This window comes from Excalfactoria chinensis, chromosome 2 (genome assembly GCF_039878825.1).
Source record: "Excalfactoria chinensis isolate bCotChi1 chromosome 2, bCotChi1.hap2, whole genome shotgun sequence".
NCBI lineage: Eukaryota > Metazoa > Chordata > Aves > Galliformes > Phasianidae > Excalfactoria > Excalfactoria chinensis.
In genome coordinates, this window is record NC_092826.1 from 12502132 (window position 1) to 12521549 (window position 19418).

At 40.3% G+C, this 19418-nt stretch overlaps 1 protein-coding gene across 1 annotated transcript in view; it reads right to left on the minus strand.

Annotated features, from left to right (window-relative positions):
- Positions 1 to 17: 17 nt before the first annotated feature.
- Positions 18 to 19418, minus strand: part of COL14A1 (collagen type XIV alpha 1 chain) — a 111131-nt gene continuing 91730 nt past the window's right edge. The window contains exons 41-49 of the mRNA XM_072327548.1: positions 19308 to 19361; positions 16414 to 16485; positions 14545 to 14580; positions 14064 to 14130; positions 13383 to 13571; positions 4769 to 4846; positions 3781 to 3936; positions 2360 to 2452; positions 18 to 2266 (exon numbers count right to left, since the gene is read on the minus strand). Coding sequence (XP_072183649.1) covers positions 2127 to 2266; positions 2360 to 2452; positions 3781 to 3936; positions 4769 to 4846; positions 13383 to 13571; positions 14064 to 14130; positions 14545 to 14580; positions 16414 to 16485; positions 19308 to 19361 — 885 coding nt within the window. The 3' untranslated portion in view covers positions 18 to 2126. The remainder of the gene's footprint in view (positions 2267 to 2359; positions 2453 to 3780; positions 3937 to 4768; positions 4847 to 13382; positions 13572 to 14063; positions 14131 to 14544; positions 14581 to 16413; positions 16486 to 19307; positions 19362 to 19418) is intronic.

The window sequence follows — 19418 nt, forward strand, 5'->3', positions numbered from 1 at the left end:
CAGCTGGGGGAACTTGGGGGACAGGATGGCTGCAGGAGCTGCTGGGGAAGCACAGGGAAGAGGACGCCTGCCTTGCAGCTCTGTAAGGTGGGGTTAATCTGCTTAAAGGTAAAGAAGTCAGTAAATAATCATCTTCTATTTTTTTTTACCTTATTCTTTAAATGCAAGTCTGTATTAGGAACAATTATTAGGACAGTTATGGCAACCTTAGTCACCCTTCTACAAGAAAAGTGGTGAGACTTAGAGGTGGCAAAACTAGTGGAAAAACAGATACAGCATAGAAAGGAATACAGCCATGTAGCTGGAAACTGCCCTGGGATATACGAAGCCAGGGTTATTAGTTGCATGTATAAATTGTTTGTGTTATTAACGAGGCTGACTTCTGGGCCAGAGAGCTTCAGGTTAATACAGTAAAGGTACGCAGCTGTCTCAACACCAGTTTCTCTTCTTCAACATGAGCTGAGAGCTTCTCTAAGAGACTGCCAGAAGTGACACGTCTCCCTCCTGAGTGTGAAGAGGCTGAACTTTGCCAGGGGCAAGCAGGAACCTGGTCCTGGGACCCACAGGTCAGCCTGTCTGGGGCTCTGTAGGGCTGGATTAACAGTACTTAAAATCTATGACTTCATCTTAAACATATGTACATTTTTGACCTCCTGCTTTAAAACTTTCTTTGTTGCTTAGTCTCGGTTGTTTTCATAGCTATTTATTGACTCATTTTACAAATTATCTGCTTTGTCTTAACGCTGTTAATTGCTTTGTTATTCTCAAGTGGTTGGTTTGTTGCATTTTTTCTCTCTCATCATTAGGTGATCCAAGTGGCTTTTGCAACCATTTCTTCCAGGCCATTGACTTTGGCACATTAATATCCAAAGTCTCACAGCCACGGATGGCACAGCATCCTTATCTCATATTTCACAGAATCACAGAATCACAGAATTTTTCAGGTTGGAAAAGACCTAGAAGATCATCTAGTCCAACCATTACCAATACTTCCCAGCTAAACCATATTCCTCAACACAACATCCAAAGTGTGCCTCCGGTGGCGCAGCAGTAGAATTCCCGTTTGCAACACCAGGGGGCCCGGGTTCGAATCCCCTCCTGTGGAGCAGGGGGTAGAAGTGCCGCTCTGCTACACAGAGGGCTCGAATCCCGGGAGTTGGACTCGATGATCTCTAAGGTCCCTTCCAACTCGCACAATACTATGATACTATGATGATACTATGATGAACATTCCCATGGTTGGTGACTCCACCACCTCCCTGGGCAGTGCATTCCAATGCCTGACTACCCTTTCCGAGAAGAAATACTTCCTAATGTCCAGCCTGAACCTCCCCTGTCGCAGCTTTCATCATCTCCCCACTTCTTCATACGGTGTATAAATAAGGCGAAATATTCTTTCAGCTGAGTGCCTGTAACCTTTACAATAAGACCACTGCACAAAAGTGCTGGAAAAGGAAAATATGTTTTCTTCTCTTTATATTCTGTCTCCTGAAGATCTATGCAACCGTTCCAAGCGAAAATCAGTCAAATAAATACAGAATGAACACATAAAAGCTTGCCACTTTTATTTGCATACAAAACAGAAATGAAAGAGGCTCACAATAAATTATCAGTGTACTCCCACAGAACGTTCTGGTGTGTTTGCATAATGTGGGTTAAAAACAAATCCCGTTCAGATAAGGCTCCTTTGTGAAAGGTCTTAAGGAAACCTGATTATGTACTTTTCTCTGGTGAATTTAGTAGTGTTACTCTGCTAGTAAAAGCAGTTCATCCAAAACTAACAGAACACAGTCAGTCAGCTGCAAAAACACGGGTAACAAAACATAAACTTTGTTGAACGGTTCTATCTACACCAACTAACCAGATGCATTTTCTCAGATACAGCTTGAAACCGTTCTCTGGAGAGAGATCTGAAAGTGATCTTCCATCATCATCTAGCACCGACCCACTAACATACTAAGTTTCTGGCATGCAAGTTAATTTTACCTTTATTTCTTGTTTCAACTGGTCTGGTACATGTATTTTTCTTTAATATAAGAGCCTGTAAACATCTTCCACGACAGATTAGGCACTTGGACAAGGGGCCAAATACAGATGCACATAAAATATTTCGCTTTCTGAACAGTTCATTGAGAGGGCTCTTTTCCGTTTTCCCTTTTGTGTTCCGGCGTCTTGATGCTTCTTTTGGCTATCTTCCTTCTGAAGCGACTAATTCCGGGGGATCTCAGCTCAACGGCTTCCATCTCTTCTCGAACGGGAGTAAATTCTGGTTGAGCAAGATGAGGTGATGGATAGGAGGACTGGGAGTATGGGGACGGTAAAGGGTAGGACCCGTGAACTACGTACGGCTGTTGCTCACCATCATAAAGGTCCTCGGGGTCATAGATTTGGTAGGAGTTATGTGGCAACTGCACTACTGGGATGTCTTGATCAGTTGGCTCACCGTATCCACCTTAACCCACCACCACCAAGAGTATTCATATGGTTAACACGGGAGAAGGGGAGCAGAAAATTGAAGCGTTCGTTAGGAAACTGACATACATATATACCTTCTATACATAGAGAGAGAGTGTGCGTGTGTATATATATCATCTTTAAATACACATTTTTTTTTATTCACATGAAGGAACGGTGAAAACATTTAACAAAATTAATAAGCTGGAGCAATTGGAAACCCACCAACAGACAGCCAAGTTAGTTGGAAACCACCACCAGAATTTGTCCAGTTGTAATACTGTGCTTATTATACACTGCACAATCTGCCTGCTTTAGCTTATTCCAATTATAGGCTGGAATATATGATTTAAAGGGCAAAATGGGTCAGACAATAATAGCAGTGCAAGGAAGCTAAGTGCATGTACAGCAGCTAGCAAGTTCATTAGTGGTAGTCAATATCGTTGATGGAAAGCACAGAGCAGTTCAGCATCCGTATCTGACCTTCAGCCAAATGAGAACTGAACCAGAATGAGTCTTTCACCTTCTGGATTGGTAGCCATTGTAAGGGATTGGGCCTTAAAACAGGAAATGAACAACAGGGAAGGGAAGTGAGGAGAAAAGGATAGGAGGAGACGACAACAAAAACATTCACATGAGTAAAACATACAAATCACTTCACGGGCAAATTAAACTGTAAACATCAGACAAATGAGCCTTATGTGTAACGTTTGTAGTAATTTGCTACAATAATTTTCAGTTTTAGGCTGGACAACATCACGTTTGATAATTGTGTTAACCTCCTCCCGTGGCCTCTGTGCTACAACAGACAAGGAAAGTAGGATACACAGAAGGTACAGAAAGAATCATTTTCTCCACATTGCTTCACTTGTTAATGTCGGACACGTGCATCCCTGTTCCAGGTTACACCAGGGCAGGTTTAGTAACGTTCATGCTCTCATGCCATTTGGAGGCACACGGAAGAGGAAGTGTTTGACAAACTACAGATGTGCAGCTCTGCTGTCGTGAACATTAGGAGGTGGGATTCAACACATGGGACGTTCAGGTGGAGCAGGCTCATACAGTTACACACACATACAAGACAAAACCCAATATGCTGCATCCATTCATAGGCCCAAATCAGATGGTGGACTCTGGTCACTACAATGCGGGCACCTTTGGCTTGTGGGGTCATTCTGCTAAATACAGCAGCTCTGGATGTGTGTGTTTTTATGGAGCTGATCACGTTTTAGTGCAAGGATCACCAGTAGCCTCCATCTTACTTTGGCTGTTAGAAGGACTCGCTATGTTTCCTTGCCCCGCCTCCCCCCAGCGCAGCCTACTCACCTCCCATACCATAGCCAGCACAGGAGGAGGGGTCGCAGTACCCCGGGGGGCCAGCGGGGCCCTGGGAGCCGGGGGGCCCAGTGTGGCCAGCAGGGCCTCGTGGGCCTGGAGAGCCTGGTGGGCCCGGGCTGCCAGTTCGGCTCTCGCCTGGAGGTCCTGCATAAAAGAGGAAGACGAAACGAGTGACTAGCATCTCTCATCAGGCAGTGGGTTGACCGCCTTGGCTGTGCTGCAGGCCTGGTGCTAGGAGACGATGGCACAGAGCTCGCTACAAATAGTCACACAGCAGATAGCTCGAGCGCAGGGGCTGGGCCTCTCTGCTCCAGCTCCCCCACACAGGCAGAGGGAAAGGCTCCAAACTTTTCCCTGCTCCTGACAAGCCTCCTCTCTGGCTGTTGCTTTGTCTTCCTTGCCAAAGACAGCTCTTAGCCAGACACTTATACTACTATTTCCAAAGCACAAATGTTTCACCAAGTGTCAGATGTTTGGAAAGGCAGTTTCATGGGGGGAGGGCCGCATGCATAGGTCTCCCCTTCACCCACATTCACCTTCTGGGTAGCACTGTGCCTTGAAAGCAGTACTCTAATGGAAAGAACATCCTAACAAAGTCAATGCCATTTTACACATGTTGCACCCTCCGTTACTTCAGGACCTAAATATAAGTCTCTTTGATTAATGAGCTAAATTAATGCACATTTCTCTGTCAAGTTACAGTTGACCTTGAGTCAATGAAAAGACAAATGCCATTAATCCAGATTAATTTTTGCCTATCTCTGAGAAGGAAAATTAAGGTGACTGACAATATCGTCATGTATCATGTCACAATGTCATATTACATAGTATGAATGTTACAGCTGTAAAGTACCCTACGATTGATCCTTCTGTAATGTGAGCCTTAGAAGGAGAGGGCACAGCCATGAAATTCCAAGGTGCTTTGCAAATGGGCCAGGGGAGCCTAATCCAAATGCCACAAATGTAACATCTTTACCTGTAGATCCTGGTGGGCCTCGGGGTCCTTGAGTTCCAACACCTGGATTGCCTCTGTCTCCTTTCTCACCCGGTAAACCTAATGAAACAGCACTCAACAGAGTCATGTTTTGAACCAAGCTGCGCAGTGTTTATTATTTAACTGGGCTATAGTTCCACACACTACTTTCCACTTAAAAACAGATGCGAGAGAAGAAAGGAGGTAAAAATAAACACCTATTTGGCTCTTTTTTCTCCCTTCTTTTGATAGATTCACAAGGGGATCACAGCATTCCTGAAGCATTAAACATTCCTGCTGCTATCGTGTTTGCCCCAAGGTGTCATGTAGGGGTGTAGGCCAATTTCCGAAAGGCACTTTCCTGCTGGAAGAGTGCTCCTGGTCTGTACCAAGGTACAACTACAGCCAGTGGAAGAATCCTCAGAACTTCACAAAGCTGTCTAGAAATTACTGCGTGACCCAGAAAAACAAACACACGAACAGACAAAAACACCCTCAACAAATTTTTAATGCCACAGCCTTCTTGAAATCCCTGCCAGGAGTCACCCACCAGTTGTTCAGCAGGAGATGGTTCCACACGCAAATGGAGAGAGAATTATTACGGGGTACTGAAAGGCCCCCAGGCTACTAAAATGCGAGAGCAGTCTCAGCACAGATGGAACCTGTCCCCCAGTTGAATCCCAGTCTAAAAGCTTTGCAGTCACAAAACCCTTGACTTTCCATTTGCTCGTGGCCCTGAATTGCTATCATTGGGTCTGATCTGTGAAGAGCACAGATGTCGTAATGCAGACAAGGCACTACATTCTTCCAGCTTTCCATCACCTTCTACCCTACCACTATGGCATCCTATAGGAACACTTCCTATATGCAGCAATCACAAAGAGTGCTATCAAACTCAAGTAGGTGTCAAAACTACAAATTCCAGACCGCAAGTTTCCACCGTCGACTTGGAAACTCTCATAAAGTCTGTGTTTGATTTGGATGGTTCAAAGACAAAATCCAGGCTAGTTTGTGGGACCTTACCCCCTATTTTCCAGACCTCCCAAACACTTGTAATTTCCCTCACTGCTTCACAGCTTCCACGCTCTCAGAATGAAAGCTAATATAGAGTGCCTTCATAAAAACAAAGACAGAGAAAAAGTGCCGCTACCCTTAATGAGACATGGTTTCCAACTTCAACTAACAGGTGGCTTCCTTCCCTCCTGCTTAGGTAGCTGCTGCACCGTAGGGAAAAACCTCTGGAGAACACCTCCAGGTGACCATGTCTGGACCCTTGTTTATGTAAGGAGCCATGTAGGATTTTTTCCTTCCTAAGCTAGGTTCTGATGGATGCAAATAAGAATAAAGTTTAAACGTGGAGATATTGTAATAAAAACCCATCACTCACAATGTATCGCCTTCCATAAGTTGTCAAACTATGGATTTACTGAACAGCAATCTGGTGGTGCATATTTGTGTTTCAAATTGGTTTCTGGGCTTTTGACAAAGGTTTAAGCAGAGAGAATTCACATGCACATTATGTACTCGTCTATTTATCTAGATATGTAGATAAACATCTGTACACTGAAAGACGTAAATGACCTCAGTGTTATGATCCCACCAGTTTGTATGATCACCAGCCCAGGTATGACATCTCTAGGGCTCTATGGGCTTTCTATCCTTTTCATCAGCTCTTTCACTCTCCAGTTTATATGAGGCTACCTGAGAAAGCCAAGACCTCATTCCAAGTCCAGGCAATAGCACCAAATATCTCTGCCATGCTGAGACCCACTCCCTGGGCAGGCTCTGTAGCTTTTCAGGTACATGGTGGCATATATCTGAAATCCAGCTATTGCATTTCCAGAAATTCTGTCTGTCCAAGTGTAGACAATCCTGATACTGTGGCTTGGATGTATAAATGTATGTTCTCTGCACAGTGTTTCTGACTATGCCAATTTAGGATGCGTTAGGCCAGAAAAATGAGGAAAAAATTTACCAGGGAGCTGGAGACCTTGTTTCTGACTTCATTCCAACATCTGACATTGAGCACAGAGGACTATCTAACAGAGCCACAACAGCTTGTCCCAGTGGTAGCAGAAAGTGAAAAAGGAGTTCAGTTTCAAATGTCCTCTCCAGCTTTGCTCCAGTGACTGGCTGGTCAGAGCTTCATTTCAGCTAATGTGAGCTCATCTCTTCTATCTCACACCTAATCTCGTTTGTACACCACTGGTTTCTCTAAAAACTATAATAATTCCCTCATGCCATTTTTTCAGGTAGATAATGAGCAACCTCTGATCAAACTGCAAGATTACTAAAGTCTCATTGAGGGTGAGGAGAACTTAAGTGTTTTAATTACTCAGGCATCTTGAAATTTGCCAGCAGTTTTTCTTCTGGGGTTCTTAACAATGAAAAACATGAGTTTCATGCTCTCATAGCGTTTTCTTTTTCAGTCCAGAATGAGCCTCCTATTTTTAATGTAGCATTTAGTTAGTCCACGGAATGCAGATTAAATCTGAAATGCTATTCAGAATGTTTGATGAATGACTGCATTGCACCACGCACCAATTATGGAATGGAATAGGAAGCAGGCCTAGGTGCTAAAGATATGCTCAAATCCACATTTATAACCCTGGGGGAACCTGTCAAAGCCACATCTTCTGTTACCAGCAATTGAATTCCACCCATTTTAAATATGACGTTCTCATGCGTACCTCTTTGTCCTGCACTGTAAATGCAGTTTCCAGATATCTAAAATTTGCTTAGCCCTGGTTTGCTTTAAACATATGGAGGGTCTCCTCAATTGCAATTCCCTACTTTTGTAGCAGGCTTTTTAACAATGTAAATTCATCTAAATTGTATCTTTTCATATATGCCCAGTATGAATTGTTCGGCGTTTACAAAAAGCAAATTGTGTTTGTGTGGATTGCTTCAAACATAAGACTGACCCATGATAACCATCTGGAGTCTACACAGATGCTTAGCAAGAGGATCACTGTTTATCTGACTCTGTGTTAACATTAAATAATGACTTCAAAGGCAATTGCCACAATATTTTCAAACCAGAGCCTTCCAAGCACGCAGATATTATTCTGTATACACACAAGTAGACACATCCATATGTGATGTTCCCAAGAGAAATTCAAGTAAAAAAAGGTAAAAACAGAACAAACCTTCTCAGGCTAATAATAAAATATTCATTCTGGAACAAGTTATGAAGCTCTTGCATGGGGTCAAACTTCCTTTAAAGTCACATGGATATTTAGTTCCTAAAACAAACACACTGCTGGCCAGGATACAAATTTGCATCAGGTTTCTTTGAGTTTGTTTTCCAGAAAAGTTTATCCAAGTGAAAGAGAATATAAACACTGGAACAAGAATAACCATTTCCTAAGGTGAAACTCTCATCAGTTAAAATTGAGAGCTCTATGAGCTCCGTTAATAGACTTTACATCACAAGTCTTTAATAAGAGTAAGTTAGCATTCACAGACCTCTTGGTCACAAACAATGGTTCCCTCTTATCAATGACCGAGCATTCAAAATTCTCCCATTTATTTATTTATATGTATATTGAGGACTTCTTTGTGTTTTATTAAAGCACTGCTTATAGAAAATCAACCAGAAAAGCCATCGTTCTCCATGTATGTTCTTGCAATGGTTAATTACTGTAAGGGCTAAAAGCGCATATCAAAAATTGTCATTTGAGTTAGAGTTCTTCAAATCCTAGTAATTATTTTCATATTGTGCTCTGGACATACTTCAGCAATATTCTCTGCCTTTCCTTCTCCAAGTGTTTTTTTAAGTCTTGTCCTCATCCAAAACAAGCAATGGTTTGGGCTTAGCCCCATGGAGATCGCAAGCAACTGAAATCAATTATTTCCAACTCTCTGCTAAAGATCTCCCTGATAGCATCAGTTATTAAAAACAAATCCAACATCACGAGCACATTCTCTAGAAAAGAAAATTAAATGTTCATGGTTTCTTCTCAAAGGAAAACCTTAAGTACTGCTCTTTAAGAGAAAACTGTCCTTTAAGGAGAACTGCGTACTGCAATTGAGAAAAATCAAGCTCTTACCTAAAGTTATCCTCTTTTAAAGATGTATAATTGTATTCAGCATGTATACTAAGACTAGATTTTCTTTATTTGTCTAGGGGAAGCTGCAACTGGAAATAAAAATATTTGAGTCAACTGGCAAACGTTTCATTTAACTCCACTGGAAAATGGCCATAGACACGGGCCTTTTGATAGCACATGTTTAAGTAACTCTTTCATATGAAGCCAGAATGCAAACACAGATGAAGATGTACTTGAGCAGTGTGACAGTGTATGCATTAATTGTATTTTAGTAAACAATGAGATGGAATGCGTAGCCATTGAGCTTTGTGCATCATTTCAGCACGTAGCACAACAGCACAAGTCCAAGGAGTGTTAGAACAACTACATTCCCACAGCTTCTGAAAGCTAGAAGTGAATCGATGCTCAGAAGCCAGACACCAGTAAGTTCCAGTTCACAAACGCAAAATCAAAACAAAAGCTGTTGAATTAGTTAAGATAAAAATGGAAAACGGTGTGTGAACTAGTAAAAATAACAGAGATCATCACTTCGGATGTGTCTTTTTTGTACTCCTACGCTTGTGCAAATAAGTCAGACAAAAAAATTCTTAGGTTAGAATTAGGGTTAGGTACTGTAACACATAAGACAATGTGGTCTCCTTAATCACTGATTCAGTGGTCTGTTGAGCCAACACTAAAATATTAATATATATAGACTCATAAAGATGTTCCTTTTCACAGTATTAGAAACCTAATAAATGTGCTACTGTGATCCCAATCCATTCACCAATGTCTACACTGGAAAAAAGATCTTAAGAGGCAAGACACTGTAAACAAAATATGTCAAGAGAAGGACTTATCCTGTCTCATCGAGGTGGTCTTTCTTGGAATGACTAGCTCAGTGTATTCCTTGTGAGATAATACATGGGACACCATGGACCTAGAAGTTCAAGTGGAGGTTCCTAACAGAACTCAGAGACACTCTCTCAATCCATCTCCCTCCAAAAATGACAGATTAACACTTGGCAGAATGACAAGATAAACAAGGAAAAGAAGCTATCAGCCAGGCAAGTTAGCAGGGAAGTACACTTATTTCAAAGCCTTTGACTGCTGACATTTTCCAGTAAAGCTCTCCTCACGGCATAAATGTGAACTAGTTCCACATGTTGCTTTCAGAGGTTCCCGCTTCTCACAGGCCTGGACTGAATGGTTGGTGGGCAGGGGAGGTAAGAGGAAATGTCTAGCTACTCCTGACTCTTACTCTTCCTGCTAGAACACCTTTCCATTCAGTTCAGAATAGTATCAGGCTCTTGCAGCAATTCCAACATTTTGAGCTCTGAGAAAATAAAAACAACACCTTACCAGGAAAACAAGCGGTTTTTTTTTCCTCCTAATGTCATTATAGTATGCTCTACTGACATTACTGTCACTGTTCCAGTGTATTAACTGTACTTAAGGATGGAGGCTAATCTGGCACTGTTTTTGAATGCAAAATTAACTTCATATACATCCAAAACGCTGGTGACATCAGTAAAAATAAACACATTGCTCACAAAGACTTCCAAGCGGTTGGCTGGAGATCTTCATGGACTATAAACTGTGACTTGCTGAGCAAGTTAAGTGCAAGCAATGCTTTAGAACACAGCAAGGGATGGGTTTTGAGTTCATTTACCCTCCTCTCTGCAGTTACTAGAAACTAAAAAAATTTCCATCCAGAAGCAGAGCAGTTTTTTTTCTACTAATTCACAGTATGATATATAATTAAAATGAAGTGAGAATTCAGAGTGTAGAAGAAACTTCCAATCAATCTCCACAGTCATGGTAAAAAAAATAAGTATTGCATTTTACTGCTGTGTTTTGGTTTAGCTTAGATAAATCCATTGGAAAATGGTAAGGCAAGGGCAGGTCCTGCCTGACCAACTCAGTGGTTTCTATGATATCAGTGAACAGGGAAAGAGCCACTCATGTCAGCTATCTGACTTCAGTAAGGCCTTTGATACGGTCTCCCACAACATTCTCTCCAAACTGTAAGATACAGATGTGATGGGTGGACTGTCCAGTGAACAAGTAACTGCTTGCAAGAACATACCCAGAGAGTTGTAGTCAGTGCTACAGTGTAGGGGTGGAATATCTCCCCTACGAGGACAGACTGAGTGAGCTGGGGCAGAAGAAGGCTTCAAGAAGACCCGATAGCTGACATTCAGTATCTAAAGAGGTGCTACAACAAAGAAGGAGACAGTCTTCAGTGAAGTCTGTTCTGATAAGTCAAGAGGAAAGGTCTCAAATTAAAAGAGGGGAGATTTAGACTGAGTATAAGAAAAATTTTTTACAGTAAGGGTGGTGAGGAGCTGGAACACGTTGCCCAGAGTGGAGGTGGAAGCCACATCACTGGAGACTCTCAAGGTCAGGCTGGATGGGGTTTTAAGCAACCTGATCTAACCACAGGTATCTCTGTTCACTGCAGGAGATTTAAACTAGATGACCTACAAAGGTCTTTTCCAACTCATGATTCTATGATTCTAGGGTTCTCTGAAAAGGATTATGAAATATCTCAGGATCTGTACAAACTAAAATGTATCTTTCAGTTAAATAAACTACTACATCCATAATACATCAATCTAAAATTTCCATTCCTTTGGGAGAAATGAAATCCTCGAGGACTAATAAATTAAGCTGGGGTGTTTTTGTTTGTTTGTTGGGTGTTTTTTTTCCTGAGTTCTGAATGAGTTCCCTTCTCTTCTGTCCAGGTTCTATTCATGCTTGCTGTTATGTGTTATAAAAACCATCTTCATTTCAAGTAAAATTGCTAATTATCTTGTTTTTAAGTTCACCCATAAATTCTTGAAGCTTAAAACAATCTTGTTTCAAGCTGTAAATACAGTGAAGCACTCCCAACTTTTGGCACCACAGTTCATGAGAATCTGCAGAGTTCTGGTTGACCGATTAAACTTCTCAAAGTAAGCTCGATAAGTGCTTGCTCTTTACCAAGTATGAAACTCCCCACAAGCACAACCTGTCAAAATCAGTCCCTTCTAACATCAATTATCTACAGAGACAGAAAAAGGGAACATAAAGACCACACTGTGGTGCAATATTTTGTTACAATCACCTTTTTTAATGTACATTTTATCTTTTCTGTACTCATTCTATTTTCAGTGCTTTTTCCTAATGATTAACGTTACCAACAGTGGTTATAATGGAAAATATATGATAAATGCTGGACAAGTTTCCATTTTCATAGCCTGAAACCACAGTATATTCTGTGTGTTTCAATAGTTCCTGCCTGAGAAGATATTTTAAATGGAAGTATTTTACTATGGAAGTAAATTCCCTGAAATCTCCATTTATTCTTTTGGTTACCATTTTTAAGGACAGTTCTTAACTTACTGCTTCTTCCAGTATGCTTTCATTCTTTTCCTTGTACCCTCCTTCCTCATTCTTTCTGGACTGTATCTTGTCTTTTGTCAGCTGGAGCAGCGCCATGACTGAGAGGCCAGTACCCCAAACCTTGCTTCTTTTCTTAAGAAGGTAGTTAGAACTACAGTTTTGTGGATCAACATATTCAAAGTCTTACACAAAAGACTTCTTCAAAACAATGCTTTAACTCTGGTCATCATGTTTGCTGAGAACCAGAGCAACTAAATACCTGACTTGAACAACCTGAATGACAATTTGTTTTTAAAACCCAGCTGGCAGATTTTGTGACCACAATATCAACTAATTGCTCTTTAATACCACATTTGTCTCTTGGGTTTTTGCTCACTTCCTCACGTGATGGTTTTCAAAGCACTTTCACAAATACACATCTACTCGGTGCCAAGGTTAGAACCACAGACTGATTGCCAAGGTTGCACAGAGAAAGAAATCAAAACATGGAACTTTTCTCTTTACTATACTATGCTGGAGTGGGAAAGAAGGAAAGGATCTATATGTCAAGTAAGAATATAGAGAATTCTTGAACAGTTGATTGCATTAATTCTTTTTGATGTCACCGTATCCTGTCCTTGATCCCTTTAACTACTCATAAACTATCATTTTTTGTTCTGCTCTGATCAACCTTTCTCCATTCAGACTATCATAACTCAGAAGTCTTCAGACTGACACACCTCAAAGTGTGGGCAGGAAGGCACTTATCCAGGTATGCTTGGCCAGGCTGAGCCAAAACATCCTGCTGATTATGGCCTGGTCCAGGTGCCCCTAATAAAGAAATGAGGTGCATGATGGATAGGTCAGAGATTAACCTGACTTTAAAAGTACAACTTAATAATCATTTTATTATGTTTTTGTATGGCTTAGTCATGTTATTGTTTATTTATTAATTTTGTTTTGTTGTTCCAGGAGTTGGACATGATGACTCTTATGGGTCAGTTCCAGCCTGGGATATTCTATGATCTTGTCAGACTACATGTGTACATTGCTTTTATGACTTGAGAGTTTCCAGACCTTTCACTATGGTCTGTGACGAGCTCAGCAATCAAGTAGAGAGAAAACACTGTCATCACAAAATGTTTATAAGGAAGAAAGAATCCACCACAATGTGTAAGGAAATTAAGGCCTATTTTTTATAAGTGAATTACAAAGCTTACCTCTTTCTCCTGGTCTTCCTGGTTGACCAGGATTTCCTGGGAACCCTTGCATGCCTGGTGATCCTTGCTCACCCTGTGGCCCTGGAGCTCCTGGCCGACCTGGCTCCCCAGGAGGTCCTGCGATAGTTCGCGTTGAGACAGACTGGCTTGGTATCTGGTTCAGAATGGAGTTATATCTAGCCATATGACCTGTCAAGAAAAAACGTCACATTTTTAATACGCAGTGGAGAATCTAATTCAGCTAAGTTTGAACAGAGCAATAGCAGGTCCTCAAGGCTGAGGTCTGTCATGCTAGGGAACGTCAACAACATGCAGTTGGTGAAGAAACATAGGTTTAGGAAGTATACAGAAAATAAGAACAAATATTGTGTAGAATTTCATTTCCTTGCTTTTGTTGTTTGCTTTTCCTATTTTTATTTGAGATCAGCAAAACTCTAAAATTGTTACAGCAGAAGCTTCTGTACACTCTAATAAATTGGAAAAATACAAGCTGTTTTTTAGCTGCCTGATGCTAATGATCTTTAGTTCAAGATAAATCCAGTTGGATCAGAAATACTGACAGTGCAGTTTAAAATGAACAGATCCACCTGGACAGTCTGAAAAGCATCATATTTATGAGCAACTGTGGCAAGAAAAGATCTATTCTAGAGATAAGAGCTTATGAACTACAAAGATATTTACCCTGGATGAGTTGCTCACACACTTGACGAGCAACAGCACGCACCATTGCTTGGGACTGGAGATCACCCTGGATAACAAAAGCAAGCACTGTCATATTGTTTTACTCATTTCTGTCTCGAAAGTGCTCTGTACAATGAAATACTTCTATTCTGAGAGATTCCATCCTTACATATGAAAACAAAGCCAAAGAAGTTTGGGGATTTCATTGGTCCCCCTTGCTGTTTTTAGACAGCAAACTGAGAATAAAACCTTCTAGCAAGATCTGGGGACTTGCTTAATTCTTCTCAGCTTTAAACATTTGTGTACCTACATATAAAGCAATGTCTGGGAAAAAAAAAGTAAGTTTGCTTGATTGTGCAGAGAAAATTATTGTTCTTGTATCCTTGTAAACATAGAGAACAACAAATTCTCAGAGAAAGCCTTTTGCAAGATAGACAGACAGATCAGAAAAAAGACAGCTAATACGTATACATAGACTTACCCGTTCACCTCTTTCACCTTTAGGTCCAGGAGCACCCTACAGAAAGATTCAATATAAATACTGAATTATAATTATTATAAAATAATAATAAAATATAAAATTAATTCGTGCTTTGTTATATCTTAAACAATTGTTTAGTTATATTTGAAAACTTGAAACCTAAATATTGTTTCCCTTGCAACATCACTGCAAAATGAACAAGGATAATTCTATAGAGAATACAGTCTTCTCTGGGGGTTGTCACATACTGAGTAAGTATGTGACAGCAGGCCCCCAGGTGATTTTTGATGGATGAAATAGGTCTAGCATTAATACTGAGTATGGAGAGGGCTGATGGGAGAAAAAGGAATTCAGCTTTGCAGCACAAAGTCCTTCTCAGCAACTATGAACAGTCAGCAAAGGAATTAAACTGCTTGGAAAATTACGACAGTAAAGATCAGGTAATACTGTAATACTGGTAAGGATCATTAAGCAGCTACAGCATTGCCAGCAGAGGCTTTCAGGGTAGGCCAAACAAGGACTCCTGTTCAGGTTCTCCTGAAACAAATTAAGGTCCATGTGAAGAGTTAACCTGCTGACTAATTCCTAGCTAAAGCTTACTTTATCCTCCTATCCTAGGAAAAAATGAAACTCCTACAAAAATGGAAAGATTATTTTTAGGTCTATTTTATAGAAGTCTACCATGAGGAAAGACAGTTACTGAAATTCAATTCATTTTCACACATCTAGCTGTATTTTTCAGAACTATTAAGCTTTGTAGTAAAGGCCTTACACGATGCACAGGAATATCTACACTCTTGGAGATTTAGCTCAGTATCTGGAATACATGCTTGGATATGAACTGAATAGGCAATGTCTTACACAGAATTTCCATAGCTCATCAAATCTCCTTTCAGGGCTACACTTAGAAACCACACAGAATCCTACGTTAGCCTGTTACCGTTACTTATATATTATCAGTTATTGAATGGCCACGTAACCAAATAAAACACTTGCTTGAGACTACTCTCTGAAGAGACAAAAAACAAATCTACTCTACAAATTGAGTACGAAGCACACACTGCCCCATCCAGGTGTCTTCCAAAACTAAAGAGAACATTCACTTTGATGTGTGCAAAAAAATGAGTACATTTTATAATTAGCCAAGTAATGAAGTGCTAAAACATCAATGCAATCTGAACTATTACAGAGAAGAGCTCCACTGTATTTCTTCCAGCTCTTTTATGTAATTTATACGCACACTTTATCATCAGATTACTTTCTTCTCGTTAAACCGTTTTATTTTATAAAAAAAGGAAATAATATCTGAAAGATAAATTCAGTACTAGAGGGTCGTAATACTAATTTTTGGTATAAAGGGTGTGATTTTGCATTCAATTAAGTTGCTGGTCAAACTTTCTGAAACTGATATTTATAATTGCATTACAGGAAAAGCCATCATCATTAAAGAGTTTCTCTGATGTAAATCCAAAGTGACTCTGAAGACAGTTTTTCATTCCTGCAACATTTTTACGGTATGATAATAAGAATAAAATAATTTCTGAAATAGATCAATAAAAGGCATATTTTAACTTAAAAAGCAAAGGAAGAAAAGTAAAAACTAATTGCACACAGAGTACAAGATCATACAAGTTTTTACTTTCACTTTAACCTTTAATTTTGACTCTCATTCATATATTCCAAACATTGCATGCAAAATCATCAAGTACATTTAAATATGAAAAACAAAGAAAGACATTTTGCTTAACCACTAACTGCAAACAGATCATAAGTTTTAAATACTCAGGAGTTATGAAAACAGCAAAGCCAGGATCAGAAATTAATGAATGCACAATAACAAATACATCAGTATTAACTTATGGTACTCACAGGAGCTCCAACATCACCTTGTGGCCCCTGGCTTCCTGTAATACCTGGAACACCTGGTGCACCAGGTATGCCCTACATGGAAAAGAGAAAGAAAAGTGATGACAATCAACATCCACAGGGCCTGCTGAGAGAAACAGCTATGATGCAGAAGTCCATACAGAAGTCCATAAAGCAATATTCCCTCATTAGAATTCAGAGGGCATTTAGAGTTGCACTATTAAGCACAGGTACATTTTGAAGGAAGGTTACACACATTTTGTGGCCAAGTGGGGTCCTTTACAAAGTTCTCATGGTCAATGAAAACAAACTGTTTTTCTGTTTTTAAGCATTACTGAAATGGGAATAAAAACATCATCACCAAAACAAGCAAACAAAGACAACAAAAACCCAACAGAATTTCAAAAACAGATTAAAAGTTCAATTTCTGAATTTGGAAAAGATATATATATTAAAGCTGACAGCTGATTTCCTCGGCCTCCTCCTCTAAAAGGGGCCAGATACCAGGAACCGAATGTTAAGCATTCAGTTCTATTTATTCTATGCAAGTAGTGATGCATGGAATGATATAGAAAAAGATTGGGAAGTGTTTCAAAGCTGTATAACCTAAAAAATAAGGCACTAAGTATTAATTACATTTATGTAATGCCAGAAATGAGTGTAATTTAACTGCAGCAGAAAAAAAATATATCTCATCCTCTGCTTTCTTACCAGAAATATGGAAATGGAAAATGCTTTGGTCCTGTTCTGATAGCAATCAAGGTAGCTGCTGAGCAGTATTGTTCTTCTCCTGCCTGTTGTTCTCTTCCAACTACTCTACATTCTACTAGTGTTAAATGTATTACCTTATTTTTCAGAGAGATTAAAAATCAGGATACTGAACATTGGGTTTTACTTTTCAATACCGATTGATTTCTGTCAGTACAAACTGTCTTGCTTCCTGATCTAATTAACTATTACAAAATAATTTAATATTTGAACTTAAAGTGTACTTTGTATGGTGTAATCAAATGGTAAACAGAAACAGATGATTCTCCCACATTAACAACAAAACTGCAATTTTAGGTATGGATTTTGACACCCTTGTTTTCAGATGATCTCGGACTTCATTTGACCTGCTTACAAAGAAAGGTGCTATACTCCAAGTCAGCAGAAATTTGGGTGTTGGTTTTAAATATTCCATATCACAAACAAAATAGTTTATGCCTCAATACATCTCTGCTACAAATATTCCAGGTATATTTTATCATTCAGCAGGTTATCATGGACTGGGCAACCCCAACAACATAGATCAACTGTTGGGCTGACAGAAAAATTGTGTTCAGATTACATGAGAATAATAAAGAATCTTTTTTTCCAAGCATTGGACTGAACATGAGATAAGTAAATGGCACGAGTACATAGTGAGAAATGTCATTTCAGCAAGACAAGGAAACGAGAAGGGCAACGAGGCTCGTTAAGGGCTTGGAGAATCAGCCCTATGAGGAGAGACTAAGGAAGCTGGGGCTGTTTAGTCTGAGGAAGAGGAGGCTGAGGGGAGACCTTATTGCTGTCTTCCAGTACCTGAAAGGTTCTTACAGTGAGAGTGGGGCAGGTCTCTTCTCACTACTGACTTGTGACAGGACGAGGGGAAATGGCCTCAAGCTGCGCCAGGGCAAGTTTAGGTTGGATATTAGGAAGAACTTCTTTACAGAAAGGGTGGTTAGGTACTGGAATGGGCTCCCCAAGGAGGTGGTTGAATCGCCATCCCTGGATGTGTTTAAGAGCCGTTTGGATGTGGTACTCAGGGATATGATTTAGCAGAGGTTTGTTGTTGTGGTACTGTTTTGTGGTTGTTTTTTTTTTTTTAAGAGATAGGCTACTGGTTAGGCTGCGGTTGGACTTGATGATCTTCAAGGTCTTTTCCAACCTGAGTAATTCTATGATTCTATGATTCTATAAGACAACCTACTAGCTAGTTACTCAAAGGAGCTGAGGGAAGGCCTCGTTGCAGCCTACAGCTACTCAGAGGGGAGTGGTGGAGCAGCACCGAGCTCTGCTCTCTGATGACAGTGACAAGGCCCAGGGGAATGGCATGGAGTTGTGTCAGGGGACGGACAGACTGTGTATTATGAAAAGGTTCTTCACCAGAGAGTGGTCAGGCTCCCCAGTTCAGTGGTCACGGCACTAAGCCTCCTGGAGTTCAAGAGAGTTTGGACAACGCTCTTAAAAATATGGTTTGAATTTTGGGTGGTCCTGTGTGGATCCAGGAGTTGGACTCAATGATCCTCATGGGTATATTCCAACTTGAGATATCTATAATTCTGTGATTCTCTGCGTGGAGAAAACTCAACACCATCAGCAGTTTTACCTAATGTAAATCTGTCAAAAAGACATTAACTTTGCCTAACTACGCTAGCTGAGAAGCACAAAGCTGACTCTGGATGCATGTGTACATCTTGCACTGAAGGCTGAGTGAGGTCCCTGCTGTCTTTTTAATTATTCTATGAAAGCATTTTGAATATGCGCACTCACCTTCAGCCTCCAGTCTTAGCAAACTGAGCAATTCACTTCAACTAGTAATCCCGAGTGGAATTTCTTACAGAAAATAAAGTCTTATCCCAAATGGTAACAACACTCATTTCTATTACGCAGTACCGCTGTTCAGCTAGGAGCAAACTATCAACCTATTGATGGAACAACTCTCTTCTCTCCAGGGGAGACATTTTTTTTTTTCTTGATCTAAGTGAGAATGGAAAGAAATGACACTGGATAAGCAGCTTTATGCCAACTCTGTGAGTCATGAGATTTTTAGCTTCCAGGGTGAACCTTTGGCCTTGCCTAGATAACAGAGGGACCTACAGCCCCCCAAAGTTCTGCCAATCTTTACAGCAATAAAGTCAATGGGCAATACTCACAACTGGGCCAGGAGGTCCTTGTGGGCCTGTGGGTCCATCTTTGCCAGGAAGGCCCTAGAAAAGAGAAATGTATATAATTTTATCAGCTTTTTATACACGAGTTATTAATCT